Genomic DNA, 23153 nt, shown 5'->3' on the forward strand with positions numbered 1-23153 from the left:
CTGTCAGGTTGGTCTCAGAGCTCTGTCTTGATCCCCACCAGGTCGCCCAGCCTGGGATCCCACCTGGCCTGCTCTATCTTTCCCTGTACTGGGGGTCAGCAGCTTTGCACGAGGTGTCTTAAGAATTCACTCTCCCTCTGCCTCCGGCTGTTTCATCAGTGACCCTTTGGACAGTTAGTTATGAGTGACCTTGGACTTTAGTATTCAAAGGTGCTCTCCTCTCTCCCTTAAGCCTTCACAGAGCCGTTCGTGCTACCCTACTGACTGGGACATTCCATTCTGCTTTCACCCCTCCCCTTCTATCATCCCAATGCTGAGTCCAGAGGGAGTGGGACATTAAACCCACCTTAAAATTTGCTAGGGGCCGGGCGCGGTGGCTCACGCTTGTAATCCCAGCACTTTGGGAGGCCGAGGCGGGCAGATCACGAGGTCAGGAGATCGAGACCACAGTGAAACCCCGTCTCTACCAAAAAAATACAAAAAATTAGCCGGGCGTGGTGGCGGGCGCCTGTAGTCCCAGCTACTTGGAGAGGCTGAGGCAGGAGAATGGCGTGAACCCGGGAGGCAGAGCTTGCAGTGAGCCGAGATCGCGCCACTGCACTCCAGCCTGGGCGACAGAGCAAGACTCCGTCTCAAAAAAAAAAAAAAAAAATTTGCTAGGAAGTTGTCAGAGGCTACACCTGGGAAGAAAGCCACTCTGAGGAACACTCATCCAGGCTCTCATTTCCCAGCTTCTTGTCTGGGTTGGAAAACAATGATACATTTGCCCCAAATGCCGACCTTTTCCATCAGTGGCAGGAGGCACATAAGTCCTAGGTGAGTACCCGTCACCCATCCCGCCCACACTCTCCGTGCAGGCCCCCGTTCCTCTAGCTCATGGCCCTAAGCCTCCTAGAGGTGGATGAATCCTGGCAAGTCCGCTAGGGTGCCTCCACTTCCTAGGAATCCCTTCTACCCACTCAGGGATTTCTAGAGGGGTGATGCTTTAGCCCCAGAGAATCACCAGCAGGAATAGCAGAGCCTTTGGCTGGAAAGAGCTTTTGTACTCTTGTGGGTGGTAACAGGAAAGCAAGCACCCACTGGGTCCACCTGTGCACGGGGCTTTCCTACTCTGGGCCTTCCCAAACCATGGTCCTACAGTGGCCTCTCAGGTGACATAAAGTAAGGTTTCTGAGGTCAGGTGGCATTTTCTTAAGCCTGCTTTCTAAGGCAAATGCCCCCTACTTGAAACTAGAAGGCAGATGGGTTGAGCTCCCCTCTTTGCTCCGGCAGCAGTGGCCACCTTGCTCTTGCTCCTGTGTCACTGCCCTGGGGCCTTTGCACTTACTGTTTACTCTGCTCAGGAAGCTCTTCCCTGAGATCCCTGTGGACCTGACCCCTCCCACCCTTTAAGTATTTGCTAAAATATCATCTTCTCCCTGAGGAGTTCCTGGAGATCCCCTTTTAAGTTGCAGACTGTCCCCCGTCCAGCCAATCCCTAGCCCTTTGGCTTAGGTTTTCTCCATAGCAGATGTTAATGTTATCCAGGGTCTGCTGCACCCACGGGACTATAAGGTCTACAAGGACAGGGATTTTGTATTTTTTCTGCACAGCCATATCTCCAGCAGCTACAAAACCATCTGGAGCCTAGGAGGCTCACTAATGTTGGCTGAATGAAGGAATGAGTACTCAGGTCCTTCATGATTGGTGCCGTCCAATCACCCTCCACTAGGTTGTGGGAAAGTAGAAATCATTTCAGGTGAAGGAAGTTAGGAAGTTGTAATTAAAGTTTTCAGCTGAAATGTAACTACAGAAAAACTTCTTGAGAAAAAGTACAGTATCATAACTGAGCATAGTTTCAGGGAGAATTGTCTCATTAGAAGTTAAGTCAGTCCGGGCACGGTGGCTCATCCCAGCACTTTGGGAGGCTGACGCAGGTGGGTCACTTGAGGTCAGGAGTTCAAGAACAGCCTGGCCAACGTCATGAAACCCCATCTCCACTAAAAATATAAAAAAATTAGCCAAGCATGTTGGCGCGCACCTGTAGTCCCAGCTACTTGGGAGACTGAGGCAGGAGAATCTCTTGAAACCAGGAGATGGGGGCTGTAGTACTCCAAGATCGCTCCACTGCACTCCAGACTGGGTGACAGAGGGAGACCTCTCCAAAAAAAAAAAAATAATTAAATCAATCAGGAAAACTCATTTATTTTCATAGTAAAAAATAAAAAAAGAATGGGTCAAAGGCTCTTTTGCTGAGTTGAGAGTGGTACCCTGACATAAGCAAAGTCCACCGGCTTCTCCTGTTTCTTTATAGTGAGTACTCTGTCACACGCACACACACAGAGACATACAAAAACACACATGGCACACATGCACACACATACACACATACAGACATGCATGGACAAACATAAACACGGACACAGACATACACATAAAAACATACAGATGCGGCCGGGCGCGGTGGCTCATGCCTGTAATCCCAGCACTTTGGGAGGCTGAGGCGGGCAGATCATGAGGTCAGGAGTTCGAGAATAGCCTAGCCAATATGGTGAAACCCCGTCTCTACTGAAAAATGCAAAAAGTAGCCGGGCACGGTGGCACGTGCCTGTAGTCCCAGTTACTCGGGTGGCTGGGGCAGAAGAATTCCTAGAACCCAAGAAGCAGAAGTTGCAATGAGCCAAGATCGCACCACTGCACTCCAGCCTGAGTGACAGAGCAAGACTCTGTCTTGAAAAACAAAACAAATTATAGATACACATGGACACACATGAATATACACACATACAGACATACACACACAAACACAGGCATGCATGTAAACACATACAGACACACAGACACACAGACACCTGGACACACAGACATAAAACACACATGGGGATACACACATAAATACACACAGACACACATGTACATATGTCACACAGACACATATATTAATACATGCACAGACACACATACACATACAGACACAAACTGGGAGAGACATATACACAGACACACACACATACATATATCACACAGGGACACACATGCATATACACACAGGCAGATATACAGACATGGGGACACACAATACACACACTGACATACACACATATACACATACATACATATACATCCATCACACATCCATACATCCACTCACACACACACACTGTTCTGTGATAGCCCTCAGGACACGGGCCAAGACAAGTGTAGCAAGCAACAGTCAATAGAGAGGAAAGGCTGGCCAAGGCCAAGGCAAGATCAACAACCAACACAACTTCAAGCCAGAGACGCGCACAGGCCTGCCCCTCCCCACCCTCCCTGCACAATGCGCCCAAGACTCACGGGACAAAAACCCAAACAAAATTCTGTTCCCTGAGTCCAGGGCTCATTGCCACGAGCAGTGGAGTTTTTTGCCCACTCACATGAGACTCGGGCCTCTTCTAAAAGCAGAGCACTCAAAATCTAAATCTGCCATCCCCAGTCGCCAGGGCTCACTGTCCATTTCTGTCTGGTGACTAAGGAGGTAACATAAGCTCAGGGCAGAGAAGCCGCCTGCTGGCTTTTGCTCTTGACCAGAGGTAGCCCTCTGTGGGGGAAGTGGAGGCAGTTTCTTAAGAGGGGTGCAGAGAGCTCCCAAGTTCAAGGTTTTTCTTCTTCTACCAGCCTATAATCCCAACTATTAGCAACCCTCCCTAGGTTAAGGTCTTATCTCAAGGAAACCCCAGTTAAGTGTAACTGAAAAGTAACCAGAGAGTGGTAACCACCAGTGACATGGATTTGTTGATCAGAGTAGCCCCTGCCCAGGGACAGACTCTAAAGAGAAGGCGACTTGCAGAAGGGAAAGAAAGTGTTGGTGGCGGGTGGCGCACTGTGGAGAGATGGGCACTGACTCACAGAACGCTGCCTGGAGCTTCTGACATGGCTTTGGAGTTCGGCATCAGCAGGGCTAGCCCTGGGATAGACAGGCAAGACGTGGGGGCCAGGAGAAGAAGATCTAGGAGGCACACACACACTGCTTGCGTGAGCGTGTTACCAGCACTGCGGCTCTCCACACTGGCCTCCTAACCTCCCTGCAGTAATTTCAGTTCCCCTCCTGCAGCAGCAGATCTCATGCGTAACTGGCAGAGACACTGAGCATGTTTGGACAGGACTGAGGTAAATGCAGGGCCCTTCCAAGGTTGGGTGATGCCTCCATAAATGCTGGACAAATAAATGAATGAGTGAGTGAATGAATGAATGAGTGAGCCCCTTTCCTGGACTAGATTTATTCTGGAATGCTCATCCAGCAGTGTCGAAGATGATCTCTCCTCCTCTGTACTTCTAAAAAGAGGGAAGGAAATTCCCTCCTATTTCTAAAAGCCCTGCCCCCTGGGCCTCGGGGACTTTCCCAACAGCAGGGGAACAGCATCTGACTCTGACCCTCTCTCCTGTCACAGACGCCAACTGAAGTTCTAGGCTGGCCTCGCAAAGCCCTTGGACAGATGGCTGAGCAGGCCCTGGCTGGTACAGAAGGACAGGGCGCCCTGGGCACTCACAGATCCTGAGTAGTCACTAGTACAAAAGCCAACAGCAGCTAGTTGTTTTGAACAGAATGTTGACCCTCCCTCACAAATAAGGCTTCCGGTTGTTTGTGGCATGACAGCCTCATTCAGGCATCAGGCTCACTTCTATGCACTGTTGTCCACGTGCCAGAAGCAGCCACCTGCTGAGAAGGGGCATCTGTGAGGAGGGAGGCCTCTTCTACCAGTTACCTGAATGGGCGAGTGGCTGTTTGCCTAGACTCCCACAGAGCACAGCATGGTGAAGATGCTGGTCCCACTGTCTGCCAGGTAACATTGGGAGGGAAAGTTCTGTTTATTCCAAGACATTAGCACCTCCTATTCACCCTGGTGACCACATTTGAGCCAGTTAGGAAATGAAGGAAGGGAAGGTTCCATCCTTGCCAGGGATGGAGACAGGGATGGAGGCAAGGATGGATGCCCAGGACAGCCTTCTGTCCGGCAACATTCCCCCTCCTCAATCCTTTCCCGATTGGAAAGGTACATACCTTCCCCCTGGCCTGTCTACCTTGAGTCTCTGCCTATGGCTGCCTGACCCGGTGAGACCAGCCTCCCAGCTCCTCTGTGTTATGCAGGCAATAGGAGAGCTGCCTTTTCAACAACTGTTTTGAACTTTCCTCTCCTTTTAACTCCGTCAACAGTCCCTCTTCTGTGCGAACACTCTGGTGTGTGAAAGCAAGACCTCAGCTCAGGGAGACAGCCCTCATAAACTGCTGCAGATTACCCTGTCTTTTCCCAGCCGGAGGGGGACCCCGCCCCACTCCCTTCCCAGTCTCTTCCCCACCCCCAATTTTTTTTTTAACCACTTCTGCTTCCTTCATTTTCTCAGCAGCTGCAGTGCAGAGATATAGTAAAGCTACTGTATAGGATTTTGAAAGCGGGGCCTCCGAGAGCTTTCCAAACTCCATACAAGCCAGTTATTCTCTGCCTTGTTTTCTTTGGCTTCAGGTTAGTAACACAGAATGAGTCAAACAGTATTAACTTTCAATAGGGAAGTGGTGTGGTCAACCGAAGCTGTTTGCGGCTAGATTGTGAAGATAGGTAGGGCAGGTAATGCAGAATAGCCCATAATACTGCGAGGAGGCAGAGGAGAGAGGCAGCCCCACTCAGAAACACTCCAACAATTAAGTCAACAGAACTCACACCATCTTTTTTTAGTTGGCTGAGGAATTAACACCAAGGTCTCTGACCAGCCAGCTTTGGGAAGCTGGCCATACTGGGGCTTGGACAATTGAGTACTTTGTGGGTTTAAGGATGTCCTTTTTTTTTTTTTTTTTTTTTTTTTTTTTTCCCAAATGTTGCCAAAGTCATGGGAACTCTAATTAGGAAGATTTCCCCTACTTACAGCATGTCACTCTGGTGTGGACCTTCATTCATCTCTTTCCCCGGCCTGGGGTATGAGTTGATCCATTCTCCCTTCTTCCCCCTTCTCCCCCTGTCTCGTCCCCACCTTCTCAGTCACAATCTTTGTCTTCCCAGTTCGGCAGGACACCCCTGTGGCCCCTGGGCTTTCCTTCCTGAGGTTAGAAGATGGTGCTTTGAAAGAACAATTGCTCCTACAAACATCAAATCAAACTTTTAGAAGCTGATAAAGACCTTAAAAATCATTCAATCTCCTCTTCTTTCTCCTTCTGTAGACGAGGAACCTGAGAGTCTAAGAGGGGACATGAGCTGCTGAGACTGACTGAGCTAGGCAGGGCCAGACATAGACTCCACTGGCAGGCCCGCAGTCTTTCCACCAGGTCAGCCGCTCCCTCGCCCAGGGCTCAAGATTCCTTTTAGAGTTCAACAGAGCAGCTCCCGAGAACAGACCAGCCCTCAAGACTCAAATTTCAGTGGTTTCCAGTTCTTTCTCCCTGCACTCGGCTACCTATTTATTTTGAGACTGGCTGAATCACCCAAAGAATAGAACGGGTTTCTCTGAAGCTGCTCCCGGCAGCATGTCAGCAAATGAACAGGACAGCGAGCTGGCCTCTGGAGCCTTGGAAGATTCTCACCTCCAAGCAGCTGCAGTTTTTGACTTGTCCTGGGAAACTGGCACTGAGACTCAGGGGTGTAACATTTCACCTCCCTGAAATCAAATCCAGAAATCTCAGGCGAGCAGCGTATATAAAAAGCCACAGGGGAAAAAAGGAATACGGACTCAGCAACTCTTAGGTGCTCTGAGCCTCTTCCCAAGCCTTCTGGTTCTGTGAGCATTTCATTGAAAGAAAACGGAATAACAGAGTTTTAGAAGAAAAACTGTATTTGGTATTGCAAGAGAAAAGTATATTCAAATAAAACTCAGTTCTCAACTATTTGCCAAGGTTACTTCTATTTGTTTCCAACATTTAAAAAGGGTATCTAGTTGTAGGTAGGGAAAACATTAAGATATGCTAATGGAAAAAGATACAATTTCTAAAAGAATGGATTCACGGTGGGGTCTGATTTAAATGTTTCAATTTTTTTCTCTTTAATTTCTTCTCACCAATCCTGAAAGACACGATAATATCTACTTTCAAGAAATCAATTAATTTTATTTAAAATCCCTAAGATTTTAATATAGTACATGCAAAACAATAATAGATTTTCTATTTTTTAATTATCTAATTATGTTTATATTATCTAATTGACAGACTACTTAAAAAGCACATTGATATATATTATCTCAATGTGTCCTAAAGAACCCTGTGCAGTACGCAGAACTCATAGTATTATTCCCATCTTATAGATGACCCAGGGGAAGCTTCTAGATGCTAAGAGCTTTTCAGGTCACACAACAGCATAGGCGCTTCATGTTAAGAAGCAGAACCGCATTTTGATAAAACCTTTAATTGGAAAAAGATCACCTCTCCCTCAAGGAAGTAGGGCAACATGGTTAACAGGGTTATGTTTCAATGAGGAATACATTTGTTGAAGCCAGTTCAGTGATGCAGTAATTGGAATTAATAATAGGTAGTATGGAAGGAAAAGAGAAAAAGCCCTTATTGTACTGTATCGTGAGGGTCAAATCTGCCAAGTTTTTTTTTTTTTCTTTTTTTTTTTTTTTTAAGTAACTTGGCAATGGTAAATATTTAGGCCCCACTTGAACAGAATTCCATTTGTTTCCTCTCATAAGGTCTTTGGGACATGGTCAAGGGGCCTACTTGTCTAGAACACGTGCTTTAGTAATAGCAGCTAATCTTTAAGGAGCACTTCTGTGCCCAGCACGGTGCTATGCCCTAACATGAATTATTTTATTCAATCCGCACAATAATCCCCAACAGAGGGATATCATACTCCTGGTTTTATACCCGAGGAGGCTGAGCATGGGGAGGTTAATCTGATCCCGAAGGGGAGGCCGGGCTGAATCAGGAAGCCAGCTCTGGAGCTTCGCCACCAGCCACTGCTCCAGCTCGCCTTTCAGGCTATCTCTTTTAATCCTCACATCCCCTAGCAAGGGAGGTATCATGCAGTCCATTCTACAGATGGGAAAACTGTGAAATGCAGTTTTAGACTTGAAGCTCCAAACTCCTTTCTCACTCACTGAGGCTCCCTAAGCACCCTGGTTCACTTTATTTTTTGAGACAGAGTCTCACTCTGTTGCCCAGGCTGGAGTGCAGTAGAGTAATCTTGGCTCACTGTAACCTCTGCCTCTCGAGTTCAAGAGATTCTCCTGCCTCAGCATCCTGAGTAGCTGGGATTATAGGCGCCTGCCACCATGCCCGGCTAATTTTTGTATTTTTAGTAGAGACGGGGTTTCACCATGTTGGCCAGGCTGGTCTCGAACTCCTGACCTCAGGTAATTGGCCCACCTCGGCCTTTCAAAGTGCTGGGATTACAGGCGTGAGCCACCGCGCCCAGCCCCCTGGTTCACTTTTGAAACACTGGGCTATGCCTGGTGAGCAGTGTCCGAGAGGCACGTGGGATGTGGCTCCGCATATTTCCCCTAGCTCTTTCAAATGAATGAACTGGAAATATCATACAATCACTTCAAAGGTAAGTGAAAATAAGGTGGTACCAGGAAAATATTCAAAGGGCCATAAATCTACGCAGTATCTAGGAACTTATTTCAAATGTTTACTCTTTATTTTAAATAATCAGAATATGACTTTCAAGCCATGGTGAACAAAACAAATACAAAATCAAACAAAGTATCAAATGTTCGACATTTCAGTATATGGAAGTACACTGAAAGATTTCAATAGCAGTCTGGATTTTTGTCAATAATTAATGGAAACTAAGTATATGCATATCATGAAAATACCAAATGCATGTACTGCCTTTAAATAACTTTCTAGGTGTCTAGAGAGTTGGCAGATTGATTCCATTGTGTCACTTTTTGAAAAGGCAAACAGAAAAGAACTTTGCTTTGGGTACATATATATGTATTATATATATATTATATATATAAGATATATGTATTATATATGTATTATATATATAAAATATATGTATTATATATAAAATATATGTATTATATATTATATATATAAAATATATATAATATATATAAAATATATGTATTATATATTATATAAAATATATGTATTATATATTATATATAATATATAACATATGTATTATATATTATATATAATATATAAAATATATGTATTATATATTATATATATAATATATATTATATATAAATATATGTATTTTATATATATATAATACATATATATATTTTAGCTTGGCTTTCACCTATGAATGTGAATCCAGAATATTTGGCTATTCATGACGCAAATTTTACCAGTGATATGGATAATTTACACATAGAAGTTGATGAAAACATACCATGTGTCAATCATACTATAAAAAAGGAATTTCACATCCAACTAAATGTCACCGGCTTGTGATATGTCTGATAATATAGCCATAATGTACGGTACGGCTTGTGATATGTCTGATAATATAGCCATAATGTACGGTACTAAATTATACCTAATTTACCCTTTCTGTATTGCCAACTTTTCATAATTAATACTTTGATAGCAAAAAAAAAAGCAAACCTTCTCTAAAAGTTGCCTTTAAAGGAAAAGAATCTGCAATGAACAGGAGAACACAGAAATTGCCAATCAGCTCAAATGAATTTAAAAGCAGATATGGTGTAAGGGGGTACCTTTACTTATTTAAGCTAAACTGGAATTATTATTATTATTATTACTATTATTATTTTGGTGGTAGTAGTGGTGTTCCATGAGACTCAGTGTATCAAATTCTTACTAATGCCTTTCCTAGTTATATGGCTTACAGGAAAAAAAAAAAAACAAAAAAGACCTGAAGCCTTTGAGAAAACTCAAGGAGAAATTTTTCAAAATGAAAAATGGAAAGTGGCTAGAGTATGAAAACAATTCTAAATCTACCTGAAAGCACAAGAGTCGATGTATTTTAATGTGCTGGGATGCTGTGACTGCCAACCGCAATCCATCTGAACGCTGTGGGTCCACCCATCCCCATGGGAGACATGCACCCAATGACAAGGCCTGACCATCCCAGGCAGGGACTGCCCCATTAGACCCCCAAAGGACACAGGCAGCAGGCAGAGCTGCCTTGCACACATGGAAGGGTCTCCAGTGCTGGTCATTGATTTAGGAAACTCAGTGGGTGGCTGGCCATGTTTCTGTGCTTGCAAAGCTTGGCTGCAGCGAGAGATCCCAGGCACCCTTGGGAGATGCGCTGCATTTGCCTAGTACAAGAATTCCGACCCCAAGACACCTGCTACATTTCACGTCACATTTCTAGGACAGTGTGGAGGAGACTTCTGTAGCTGTGTCATGCCTCTACTGAACAGGACCCACGTGTTAGATCTTAAGCACTGACGTTTGATGTTACCTAGATGTGATTTTTCTTTCTGACTTTTTCACAAAGTGCAACATTTGGGGGCAAGGCCATTTTACCCATTAGTGACTTAGGAACAGTGCCCAGAGTGTTCCAGGGCCTATAAATATACTAGAAAAGAAATTGTACTGGGTCTCAACACAAAACGAAATCCAGAAAAAAAAATAAAAACTTATAAATGTTTAATTAAATGTCAAAAAAAGTGTACCATTATGGCAACTTCATGAATTTTTAAATTTAGGAGCCACAGATCTTTTTTGGTTAAAGTTTTCTCATTTCCAAAAGGATTTCAAGACTAAATTTGAATTACACCTGTCCTCTTTTGAATATGTATTGTGTGCCAGGCATGGTTCTAAGCCACAGAGGCTACTGCATTCAGCCTTCCAGTGATGTGACAGTGGTACTACCACTGTCCCCGTTTTAGAGAGGCTCAGTCAGACCAGCTGCTCCCCCAGGAATCGGCTCCCATAGTGTTAGCAAGTGCCAAAATGGAGACCTCAACCCCTAGTCTTGATTACATACTGGTGGCAGAGAAGGCAGGGCGGCCACTTATAGCCAGAGAATTTCAGAACAAATTAGAAAGCCTTTAAAAGTTTTATAGCAAAAAAACAACGTCTATCTCATGTGCCACCTGAGTGCATGTGGATCTGCCTGATGTGATTTAGGATGGCACTGCCCAGGGAAGAGGAGGCCTCGGCCTCTAAGGGGCCAGCTTATGGGAACGAACTTACAGCTTTATTTTACTGACCATATTTTGTTACCCCTTTTGCATGAGAACTAATTTAGAGATTATCTCGTCCCATTGCCTGGTTCAACAGGAGAGGAAAATGAAGACGAAAGTATTTAAGATAATTGCTCAAGTTCACTCCCACTGGCCTGGTGGCGCCAGTGTGAAAACCCAGGTCCCTAAATTCAGGATCCAGAAACCTTTTTACATGTTTGAAGCTTAAGAAACAGAAGCCTAAATGCAGACAGGATTTTTTTTCTTATGGCACGTCATATAATGAATTCTAACAAGGACTGCAATACATTAGTTTAGATCCTGACCTCACTGGTGTGGCATTCAAATTAGTGATATGGTTTTGCGAGGGTCCAGACAGAAAGAGAAATTCAATGTAATGGTGTAAGTTTCTTCCCTCTTCTCTGCTCCCACATTGGACTGAGAAGGTGCCTAGATCATCTCTTTGGGTTTTCACATTACCTGGAAGGAACTCTTCTTTTGTTTTCTTTCTGTAGCGATACAAATGCCATCTTAAAAAATCTCAGTGGCGGCCGAGCACAGTGGCTCATGCCTTTAATCCCAGCACTTTGGGAGGCCAAGGCGGGTGGATCACCTGAGGTCAGGAGATGCAGACCATCCTGGCTGACACGGTGAAACCCCATCTCTACTAAAAATACAAAAAATTAGCCGGGCATGGTGGCACACACCTGTAGTCCCAGCTACTCGGGAGGCTGAGGCAGGAAAATCGCTTGAACCCGGGAGGTGGAGGTTGTAGTGAGCTGAGATCGCGCCACTGCACTCCAGCCTGGGTGACAGAGCAAGACTCTGTCTCAAAAACACAAAACAAAACAAAACAAAACAAAACAAAACAAAACAGAACAACAACCACACACAAAAAACCTCACTGGTTTCTGTGTAAGATGGGAAAAGTTACCAAGAATACACAGGCCACGCCAGCTCACTCAGAGCTGCACCAGGTGGGTTACCGCCGCTTCTGGGACAGAAGCCCATTCCCTTCACGGTCCTCTTAGGTTCCCATTCACCCCAGGGGCCCTTTCAGACCTTAACCTCCACTCTAGGGTCAAGGAAATCTGTATGCATGTAAAATTCTTCTTCTTGGTCTGGTTTGATACTACTATTCAACAGAAATACATTCTAAAATTCGCTAGAAACATTTAGGCATGATTATTATTAATGCTTTAAAAACTGCCTTTGCCAAGTCATCAGGTAGTTGAGGAGCTTAACACCGAAGGAATTAAAGTACCAGGGGGAAGGTCCCCCAGAACTTTCAGCTTGGCCTGAAATGCCTTTCAAAGTGGGGAGGAGGGGATGTGAGTAAGGACAGCATTTTCCTCCTCTTTGAGCCTCTGCCTTGCTCCTGCTTTAGGTGGGAGGGGAGGAAGAATTATTTTCTAATTCCTGTGTGGATCAGGATTGCATCTAGGAAGAACTAAAGTTCAAGTCCAAGGAATTAAGTAGCTCATCGTTCACTACCTGGAAAATATGCTTGAAGCAATTCCCAGTGAGCAATGCGATTGTGGATTGGTAATTACAATCCTGAGATCACAGATTCATAAAACCATCTGACATTTTCATAACCATTCAAGAGCAAAGAGTGACACATCTTTTCATCCCCCCAGCGGCTACGTGCTGTGCACACGGGCCCTCTAGGAAACCCTTTGTTAAAGGGGGACCCGGACTTGGACCACTACTCTGCAGGTCACTCCACTTTACCCATCTTTCGTGAAGGCCAACACCGGAAGAAGAGGTCTATGTTGTACAACACCCCGGGGTCGGGTCCCCCTTCATGCCAGGTCCCCAAGTAGACCCTGGTGACAGAAGCAGAATCAACTGCTGCCACCTGTGACCAGCGTGGCCGTGGCTGTGTATGATGAACTCCGGGGAGGTGTGGGAGGGCAGGGTACTTCCTGCAGCCCTGCCGGGGAAAACACTGATTTCCTCCTGTCAGTACAAACAAATGATGAATGCCAAAGCAACAGGGCTCTGCTTTCTTGAAGAAAACCATATGTGACCCAGAACTTTATTGATAAACTCTCCTAATAAAAAATACAGGAATTACATTACCATGAAGCTCAAAAAGCGGCCAGCGCAGTTCTTAAAAACAGACCCTGGCGTCGGTGCGTGCCAGCGTCTGGACGCCTTAGTTTACATGCTGGCTTACTAGTTGTGTGACCTTGGGCAAGGTATACGATTTATTTTTTCTTCAATTTCCCTGCCTGTTTTTTGAAGATTATATAAATTAATATGCGTGAAGCACTGTGAACAGTGTTGGGCAAATAACACTATTTAATGTTAGCTATTGCTATTATTGAGTACTTTTATGATTAAGAGAAAATAACATTGTGAACTAGGTGTTAATCGTAAGAGCAATTATTTTTAGGTCCATTATCAGCATCAGTTTATAGGTTGGTTCCTTCCCTTCCTTCCCTTCCTTCCTTCCTTCTTTCCTTATTTTTTGAGATAAGGTCTCACTCGACATGTCACCCAGGCTGGAGTGCAGTGGCACCATCTTGGCTCACTGCAACTTCCGCCTCCTGGGTTCAACTGATTCTCCTGCCTCAGCCTCCTGAGGAGCTGGGACTACAGGTGTGCACCACCACACCAGGCCAATTTTTGTATTTTTTGGTAGAGATGGGGTTTTTCTGTGTTGGCCAGGCTGGTCTCCAACTCCTGACCTCAAGTGATCTGTCCGCGTTGGCCTCCCAAAGTGCTGGGATTACAGGCGGGAGCCCTTGCGCCTGGCCCACAGGTACTTTTCATGCATTTCTCTTCTTCACTTAAAGCACATTCTCCATATATAAAGATCCTATTTCTCATGTTCACATATATAATAGGTTTGCTATATTTCAAAGTCATAGAAGAATTATACTCATATGACATGATCTCAACCAAGTACTTTAAAAAGCAGCTGAGTGAAGATTAGGCCCTTCGATCAACCTATTTTAACTATAACTCCCTCTAAAAAAAAATCAGTCAGAAAGAAAGCTAGTGCCTCAGGAAGCACTCTACAGTTTGTAAGTAATGGCTCCACCTTGCCATCTCTATGAAAAAAATTAAAAAATTAGCCGGGCATGGTGGTGGATGCCTATAATCCCAACTACTCAGGAGGCTGAGGCAGGAGACTCCCTAGAACTTAGAAGGTGGAGGTTGCAGTGAGCCAAGATCGCACCACTGCACTCCAGCCTGGGCGACAGAGTGAGATTCCACCTCAAAAGAAAAAGAAAAAAAGAAAAAAGAAAGCTGCACATTTTACCTTACTCCCTAGCTGCCCTCTAAGCCAGTATCCCAGATGTCACCTGATGTGTGGATGCTAGAAGCCCCGCCCTTAAACAGACCATATCACAGACTCTACATTAACGGCCTGATCCTCAAGGACGGGCTGCCCAGAGAGCAGAGGCAAGGCCGCCTCCACCCAAAAGGAATCCCGTGAGCTCTAGACATGGTCATCCTTGCCTGTGAGGAGGGGGGCAGCTGCAGAGGCCTGTCCTTCCCTCCAGGCTTGTACTTCCCGGCATCTGCTGGGTTCTACCTTTCCAAAATTACAGCCAGCTCTTTCACTTTTAAAATAGAAACAACTATATTTAATTAAACAACAACAACAACAAATCAAGAGCTCAAGCAGAACACAGTCACGTGAAAGACTCCTTTAACCTGGGGACAGACAGAAGTTATCTCAGAAATGGCCAATACATTAATTCACCTTTTTGATTTTTAATTTAGTTTCTCAATGTTCCAGATGTAACAAACACCTGACCAGACAGGTAAAGGCTGCCCAATCCATACCACCAGGACCAGCCCCCCAAGATGGGTCAGTTAGGGTCCCCACTGCTCACTCTCCTCAACCTCTCCTTGGCAAAATATCTTCCCCCATGGCATTGAACCAATTCCTGCATTCAAATTATTTAATGAAATCTCTGTAGAGAAGATGCTTTGGGATCTGAGTATTAGCATAGAGACAACTAAATTACAGATGTGTGAGCTGAGAGCTGGAGTTTTTCATTAGATCCTAGAAATATAAAACATACATTAAAAAAACAACTCTCAGCCATTCATAGTAGCTCATGCCTGTAATCCCAGCACTTTGGGAGGCCAAGGTGGGCAGATCACTTGAGTTTAGGAGTTCGAGACCAGGCTCGCCAACGTGGTGAAACCCTGTCTCTACTAAAAATACAAAAATTAGCTGGGAGTGGTTGTGGGCATCTGTAGTCCCAGCTCCTCCAGAGGCTGAGGCGGGAGAATTGCTTGAACCTGGCAGAGGGGGCAGAGGTTGGAGTGAGCCGAGATTGTGCCACTGCACCCCAGCCTGGGCAAAACAGTGAGACTCTGTCTCAAAAACAAACAAACAAACAAAAAACTCTCAAATATCCTTTTCTTGAAAAATCCTTTCACTCTATCTTTTGTGCTTAAGGAGGAGACACTCTCAGTATATCAACAAGCTACTAAGTGCTCTATGTGCTAACGGAAAACAGAGCCCACCTTGGTGCTGGTAAGAACCCATTCCAGGCAGAGGATACCATTTGATAGCGCTCTTGCTCCATGATAAAGTTGATTTTTCAACAATTAATAATTTCTATATTACTCTAAGATATTTCTTAAAATCCTACGGAATATGAGAAAAACAAGTTTTGATTTTCTAAGGGGCAGGTCCATTACTATAAAAGAGCAAGAAACCATCTGAAACGAAAAACACTTTAAATTCTCTTTGGCGTATAGTTTTGGCTACAGCTTCACCACTGAAAACCCTGGAAGAGGGGAGGGATGCATCAAGTTTACCCATCGGCATGACCAACAGACGAGCTGTGGCACAGCTTCTCATTCTCAGTCCTTAACTTAATCAGCGGAATGGCAGGTTGAATGGCAGTTTGTCCATCCAAATGCCAAATAACTGCTTTATTTAGTTAAGCTTGCACGCATACGTCAAGTCAAAGGCTCCATGCCTGCAATGAGGCACTACCATTTGCCCTTCTATAATAGACAGTCTTTGAGCTGAGCCAAATATGCCAGCCAATCATATAAGCCAACTCCTCATTTTAAATGTGAGGATACTGAGGCCAGGTCAAAAAGTCTGTAAGAAATAGATGATGTACAGACAGTATGGTATGGATGGAGAGATGAACAGATGAATGGACAGGTAGATAAATGAAGGACAGCACAGAAGTAGACATCAGGAACTCTTCATTCTGTTAACGCTTCATCATCAACTATTTCTTTTAAAGCTAGGCAAACCGTTTCATTTTTCTGGGGCTGATTTCCCTTACCTATGGGGTGATGATCCTAAAGGCGCTTCTCAGGCCCCTCCTAGCTCTCATTGTCTTTGAATTTATGAAACTAGAGAATCTTCCAAAATGATTCAATTTGGCCTTGGCAATGCCAGGGCCATTTTGCCAGGATTTCCCAGAATTCATTGCACCGTAATCATGGAGGGGACTCGGGAGGTCTTATTCATCCAGAGATCTGGCAACATCTGGGCATCCTGATTTACATGCAGTGTCCTCTCTTTATGTTACACTGGAAAGCAACTGTGAGCAAAGCTTACTATAGAGAAGTTCCCACCCTGAATGAAGACGTTCAAACAATAAGAAACCAGCATACTAAAATTAGCAGTGATGGCCCCTACTGCTTCACAGGGCAAATAGAAAAGTCAGCATTACCCAAGTCCCCAAGTCACCCTGGGAGTCTGCATGCACTTGGCTTTTTTCTAGAAGTCCCTTGTGAAATGTGAGACTTTCTACCTGGGGCTATTGCACCTCTATATATCATACTTATGCTTATTCCATGCATTTAGTTTTTCCCCAGGCCCCAAATTCCATTTGGCAGGGAAGACTGTGTAAAAATGGATGCTTCTTTGGCGCAAATCCCTTCCGTCTTCTCAGAGGGTGCTTCTCCATATAACAACTGTTTTCTTAAGTTATAAAACAGCAGGGGCAGAGTAAACTGTATATACAGCCAGACCGTTACAATCACATAGACATCTTTTTTTCCCTCTGACTGCCAATTCTTAAAAGTCAGAGTCGCCACCATTTGTTTTCTGAAGCTCAATAACTTTGTTATTTCTTTGACTGTTACAGGAAATGCTGGCAGTGAGGCAAAACCCAGCCTTCTTTATGCATGAGGAAATAAGAGAAGCAGAGGGTATACCCAGGGTCACCTGGCTTCGGCTCCTTCAGGCTGGTCGGCATTTGAACTGTCCAAGAGACGGCTGTTGCTTCTAGTTCTAAAGATAGTGATTCTACAGCCTCCTGAAGGAATACTTCTCTAAGTTTAGTTACCCTCAAGGTCGATTTTCTTACACCTAACAACTGCCTCCCTCCCAGCCAGGCACCTTGCCATAATTCAAGCCTGCTTCCTCTTTGGTCCTCTGTGGAGAATGAACTTGCTTTGGTGTTTATGTTCTGTTTAATGCAGGGTTACATTAATGTAGGAATGTCCAGGTTGACATTCCTACTCTGGAAACCTAAGAAGAGCTCACAGTCATTCCTTAGACCTGTGTGGTCCTGTCTGTGTCTATGGCCTGCTTTTCACTCATAAAGAAGAATCAGGGTCTGTTATCAAGTCCCACAGTCTCCCAAGTCTAGGCATGGCCAGAAAGTCTTGATCAGAAAAAGCTGAGAGGGCCCTCTGGGGCAAAATGCAGTCAGATCTGGAGGGAGTCACCGAGCACAGCAAATGGAAGGAAGGGAAAAAGCAGACGAGGAACACCACATCCTGGTGGGCTGCCCCTGGTGGGCATGGTGATTATCTGCAGAGCTCCATCCACTCAAGGACTTTGGGAAAGTTGATGCAGCATGGGGAATGGTTCCAGAAGGTGACCCAGATGCCATGAGGTTGTGGCCAGGACCACGGGGAAGGCTGCCACAAAAGCTGCAGTGATCACAGGATAGCCTGCAGAGAACTACCATAAAACCCCACCTAGAAACCACCATGCAGAGAAGGTCATCTACAGGGGACTGGAGCAGTAGCCAAGGATGAAAGCAGGGATGCCCTACTGGGGATCACTAACATTTCCTGCCTTCATTCTCTGCATCAGGCACATAGCATCATTTGGCTTGATCTTAAAAAGAAGCTCTCATTATTATCCCCATTTTACAGAAGAGGAAAGTGAGGTTCAGCAAGGCTCTGTAGCTCACTGAAGGCTTAAGAACTCCACTGGCTTGCCCATAAAGCCCAAATTCTTAACCACTTCATTTTATAACCTGACCTCCCTGCATCTTGGCTTTTGGGGACAGTAGGAAGCCCTGTTTTTCAATATCCCTCACTCCAAGAAGAGAGTATACTAATTTTCCACCAGGGACCTGATATGGTTTGGAGACATCTGGATGCTGGGCGGGGGTGCTGGGCAGTTCCACAGACCTGGAACTGTAACCCAGCCTCAGATCCTGGGGAAGGGTGTGGTTCTGGAAAAGAGTGTTATTCTGCTGTTTACTCAAAGATAGTCATTAAGTCACTGTGAAGACATCTTTTCTGCAGACTAAACAACCTCACTCCTTTTTTTAAAAGCTTTCCTCACAGGAGTTATTTTTTGGTACTATCTTTCTATATTTACTGGTTTTCTCCAGACATTCTTCTACCCTCCCACTCTCTATCTTAAACATGCCTGTAATAAGATTTTGATCTGTGCCATAGAAAGAAAAGGGTCATTTTCATAGTTTTCATCTCTGGCCCTCATGAATTAATAAAAGGCCAGCATAGATGGTAATTACTCCCTTGTGGTCCACTCTGACCCTCAGACCTCTTTGGGCTGCCTCTGTGCCTGGCCACTCTTCCATTTACTATTTGTTTCTGACCCTGTTTAACTTTACTATATATTGAGGAAGGAGTCCTTAGTTTCATGCTGCCCTGAATGGTTCTAACATGTGACTGAGTCAGCCTAATTTCCTTTTGCCCTCTAAAAGAATGCTTCAAAAAGAGCTCAGTGCACAGAAACAAGCTTTGAGTGGCGAGAGTATTGACAATGCAACTTTTTGGCTTTACAGGGGCCTGACATCCCCCTGGGGGAAAGGTTGAACCCAAGGATTCTGAGACACGGTCCCTGAGTATACCAGCCTGGAGGGTGTACCAGCCCCAAGTGGGTGCACTTACTTCGAGGTTCTCGGGGCCCATCCACTGTGATTTTGATGGCTCTGTGGTAGGTGGCGACTTGCGGTGGGTTTGTGAAGACAGTGATGGTCAGAGTGAAGCTTTTCCCTGTGGGGACACAATAGAGAACAAAACAGAATGAGGTTGGTGGTCTGCACATATCTGCTGAATAACCAATCATTAATATATGCTGTCCAGCCCTTCAGCACAAGTTATCAGTTTTAACAACACTCCCGAAATTTTGGCTTTGCTTCAATTCTGGAATACACACCTATGATAGTTGCCTAGGTGTAACACTTCACATAGTTATATGGCTTTAATGTAATCATCAATAAGCAATACAAGATCAAGAAAGATTAGAATTTATTTTCTGTTAAGTCAAGATTTCAGGAAACCATAGAGTCAGACTGGCAGCTCTCCACTTCTGGTTCCCAACTTCCCTGCTCCCATCTTTCCCAACTATTTATAACTCAGGGCAAAGAAGAGTAGAAGAAACCATATCCATCTTTCTCTTCTTACTTTGTACCTTTGAAAATCAGGAAAGACAGAATTTCTAAGTTTGAAGACAGGCTAAATTAGAATCATTCTGCCTATATTTTTAAAGGACAAAGTCTGGCTGATTTTAAATATTATTTGAAAATGCCAGATGTTATTAGAGCTACTCATGGGATCAGCCAGAACAAAAATGATGACTCATAAATGGACTTAAGTATATGTAACTGACAGACTGAGATTCAATAAGTACTAGTAATAAAAAATGCACATAATTTCCATTACACGTTTTACATATATTTATAAAAGGTGAGAACATCTTCATTGCATAGATTTACTAATCTAAAAACATTTCTTGTTGGTAAAGTGGTTCAGAGGATAAATCTGGCTAGCTGACCTTTGACAAGTCACTAGACACCTCTATGTTCCTCAGTATCCTTACCTGGAAGATGGTTACATGCAAACTTTCCTACCTTAGAGAGTTTTAGGGGAGATTAAATGATTTACTGTGAGTAACACTGTTAAAACAGTATGTGGCACATCGTATTCAACAGGGTGTGTGTGTGCATGTGCGTGCATGTGTGTGTGTGTATGTTGTCTGCTTTATTTCTCTTCTCTGTTTCTCACAGGTCTATAATAGGACTCTAACAGTTCATTAAGTCTGATGTTCAGTCTTCCTACATCAATATAGTAGTTCTTTAATCAACACAGTTTCTCCTCTTAATCATGTAGCATAAAGTAAATCAAAGATAGATGAAAGGAAAATATTTTCAATTGTCACACATGTCTTAATACAAAGGCAGGCCACAGAAAAATGCTCAATGAAAATACAATCTTTGGCCACAGCAAGCCACGATTCCTAATCATGAGAAACCTCCACCAAACACTCCCCAAAGATGTGGATTCTATCTGTATGAAAGTCTATAATAAAAAGAGCAATAGCAAGTAACAATTAGATGATGAAGGCTGCTCTGCCCGGTGTGCCTTTATAACTAAAGTCTCAGCTGACCTGTCCAGTAAACAAGGTGAGAATGCTTCTGGGGAGTGATTTCCATGGAGCAGAGCATCAGGGGTGCCAGGAGGCTCTGCCTCCAAATCCATCTTTCCCATCAGCTGGCCTGTCCCCAGAACCTAGAGATGAGTCTTGTTGGGCTTTGGGGATTTGCCAGTTTTAGGACACCGTTCAGATGTTACCAGGTGACATTCTGGATGCTCTCCTACCGTGGCATCTAGCTGAAGGAGAGGAGTGGGCAGAAGAGGCCTTGGCCAGGCCTAGCAAGCAGGGTATGTGATGTGATGTGATGTGGAGGAAGATGCTGCCGCAGAGGGAGGTAGGTCCTGAGGGCAACTGCCCATCTCACTGGGCAGTCTCTGGCTTTCCAAGAACACATCCAGGAGCAATGACAGCCACAGCTGGGGAACAGCCACGTCCACATGTTGCAGAGCTGACTAACAGATGGTCCTACAAGCCTCAGGGTCAGCCTGTTCCCTCTCTGTCAAGAACCCACGAAGGTTATCACCTGTATCATCAAGACTGAATTCCAGAACTCGTTTTTAGGATCTTCTCACTAATAAGACCCTGCCCCGAGTAATTTCTCACTCACCCCTTCTCCTCCCCACACCTGACTCCCGATGTGCATCCTCCGAGTTCCACCCATGAGCCATGGCATTGAGATGCTGAGGTCTTCCTTCCTCCAGCCACTTCGCCAATCCAAGGCTCTTTGCTGCACCCTTCACCCATCTTCCTGCCTTCAGCATTTGGCAACAGGCAGTCACTAGTTTTCCAGGCAGCCTTCCTTGATGACTACGTTTTGCTTTATGGCTGGGCTGCCTCATAAATCATCCTTCACCTTCGATTATTTAGGGTGTCATACTGAACGCGGTTTGTGGCAGTGTAGACCTAGTCTCCCAGAAGGCGGGGATCCTTTTCTATATACCCATGTAGCCCTCACAGAAAGGTGGGAAAGGGTGCAATTGGGAAGGGGCTTTAGGAGAAAGGGGGTACTTAAAATTAAAAAAAAAAAATCCCTTGAAGACACAATAATAGATAATGCCATTGTCCCAGTCTTGAGTAGGTCTACGGGTGCATAGGGGTGTATGAAAGAGAGACAGAGAGAGACTGAGGTGGTTCTTTCGGCAAGAGAGTTACAAGTTTGGGGATCCAGTACAAATGATTTTACCTCTCCAGATCTCAGTTTCCTCATCAGCAAAATGAGGGGGTTCATGGGATGCATGCAATGTCCCTTTCAACTCTCTGATTTCATCTTCCAAGAATGCAGCTGGCCTGAGATGCCCATAGCCACGTGTAGGTGGGCAGGTCCACGTGTGATTCTTCTGTTGCCTACAACTCTAGCATCTCAGTGACTTCATAAAAATATTTGTTTCCTGGGGCTGCTCTAATAAATTATCACAAACTGGGTGGCTTAAAACAATAGAAATTAAGACTTTCACAATTCTGGAAGCCAGAAGTCCAAAATCAAGGTGGCAGCAGGACCACACTCCCCCTGAGGGCTCTAGGGAGGATCCTTCCTTGCCTCTCTCTAACTTCAGATGGTGGCCAGCGTCTCTCGGCATTTCCTGGCTTGCAGCTGCAGCACTCTAGCCTCTGCCTCCATCTTCACACGACTGTCTTCCTGCTGTGTGTCCCCTCCCTCTTCGTATAAGGACATCAGTCATTGGACCTACGGCCCACCCAAGTCCAGTATGACTTCATCTTGATTACATCTGTAAAGACCCTAAGCCATATTTTGAGGTTCTAGGTGGACATACAGTTTTTAGAGAACACTATTTAACTCAGTACAAATAGCAAATGTAGTAAGAGCTCCCATCATGGCTCTACCAGTGACAACTGCTCTACAGGCACCCGTGTGTTTTACCCTTTGGAGCAGCCTTGCTCCGATAGTGGCTCTCCTACCACCACCCTATCCACGACTACCCAAATGATAACAAAGAATGGTTGCGTTCATAATACTGACATTTTTAAGTCGTGTAGAACCTACAACTTTTTAAACACTTTCCCACATACTATTTCATTTGGTCCTCACACCAATCTCATGAACTAAACAAGATGGATTTTATTGTTCTTGATGAATAGGTAGCAAAGCTAAGGTTCAGGGAGGTTAAGTAATTTTCCCAAAGTCACACAGCTTTGATATACAGCAAAACTCATATCCCTGAGCTTTGTACTCACTATTCTTCCAGTTATTGTCCCTGAGGTCATAAATCTCCACCTGCAAACCCAGTAGCACCAGTACAAGAAATCTGGACTGGAGATACTTTATCCATGCCTACCACTGCCCCAAAAAGTAAAAGCTGTCTCTGTGATTCTAATGTACCAATGGTACTCAACCTGGGTTATAGTTCAAAAGCATTTTCTTACTGAGCTGCATTTGGGCCTCTGGCAGTTGAGCACTCATGACACCCCGTCTGGTAAACCACAGACTAACCTATATAATCAGGAGTAAAACTTAATCAAAGTGAGAATTTGTGAAATCAACGGTCATTATCTG

At 44.7% G+C, this 23153-nt stretch overlaps 1 protein-coding gene across 4 annotated transcripts in view; it reads right to left on the minus strand.

The window, feature by feature from the left end:
• RUNX1 (RUNX family transcription factor 1) overlaps nucleotides 1–23153 on the minus strand; it is a 260670-nt gene that overhangs the window by 52711 nt on the left and 184806 nt on the right. For all 4 annotated transcript variants that reach the window (XM_030806196.1, XM_030806198.1, XM_030806199.1 and 1 more), the window contains one exon: nucleotides 19156–19260. In XM_030806196.1, coding sequence (XP_030662056.1) covers nucleotides 19156–19260 — 105 coding nt within the window. The remainder of the gene's footprint in view (nucleotides 1–19155; nucleotides 19261–23153) is intronic.

Source organism: Nomascus leucogenys, chromosome 25, assembly GCF_006542625.1.
Source record: "Nomascus leucogenys isolate Asia chromosome 25, Asia_NLE_v1, whole genome shotgun sequence".
Taxonomy (NCBI): domain Eukaryota; kingdom Metazoa; phylum Chordata; class Mammalia; order Primates; family Hylobatidae; genus Nomascus; species Nomascus leucogenys.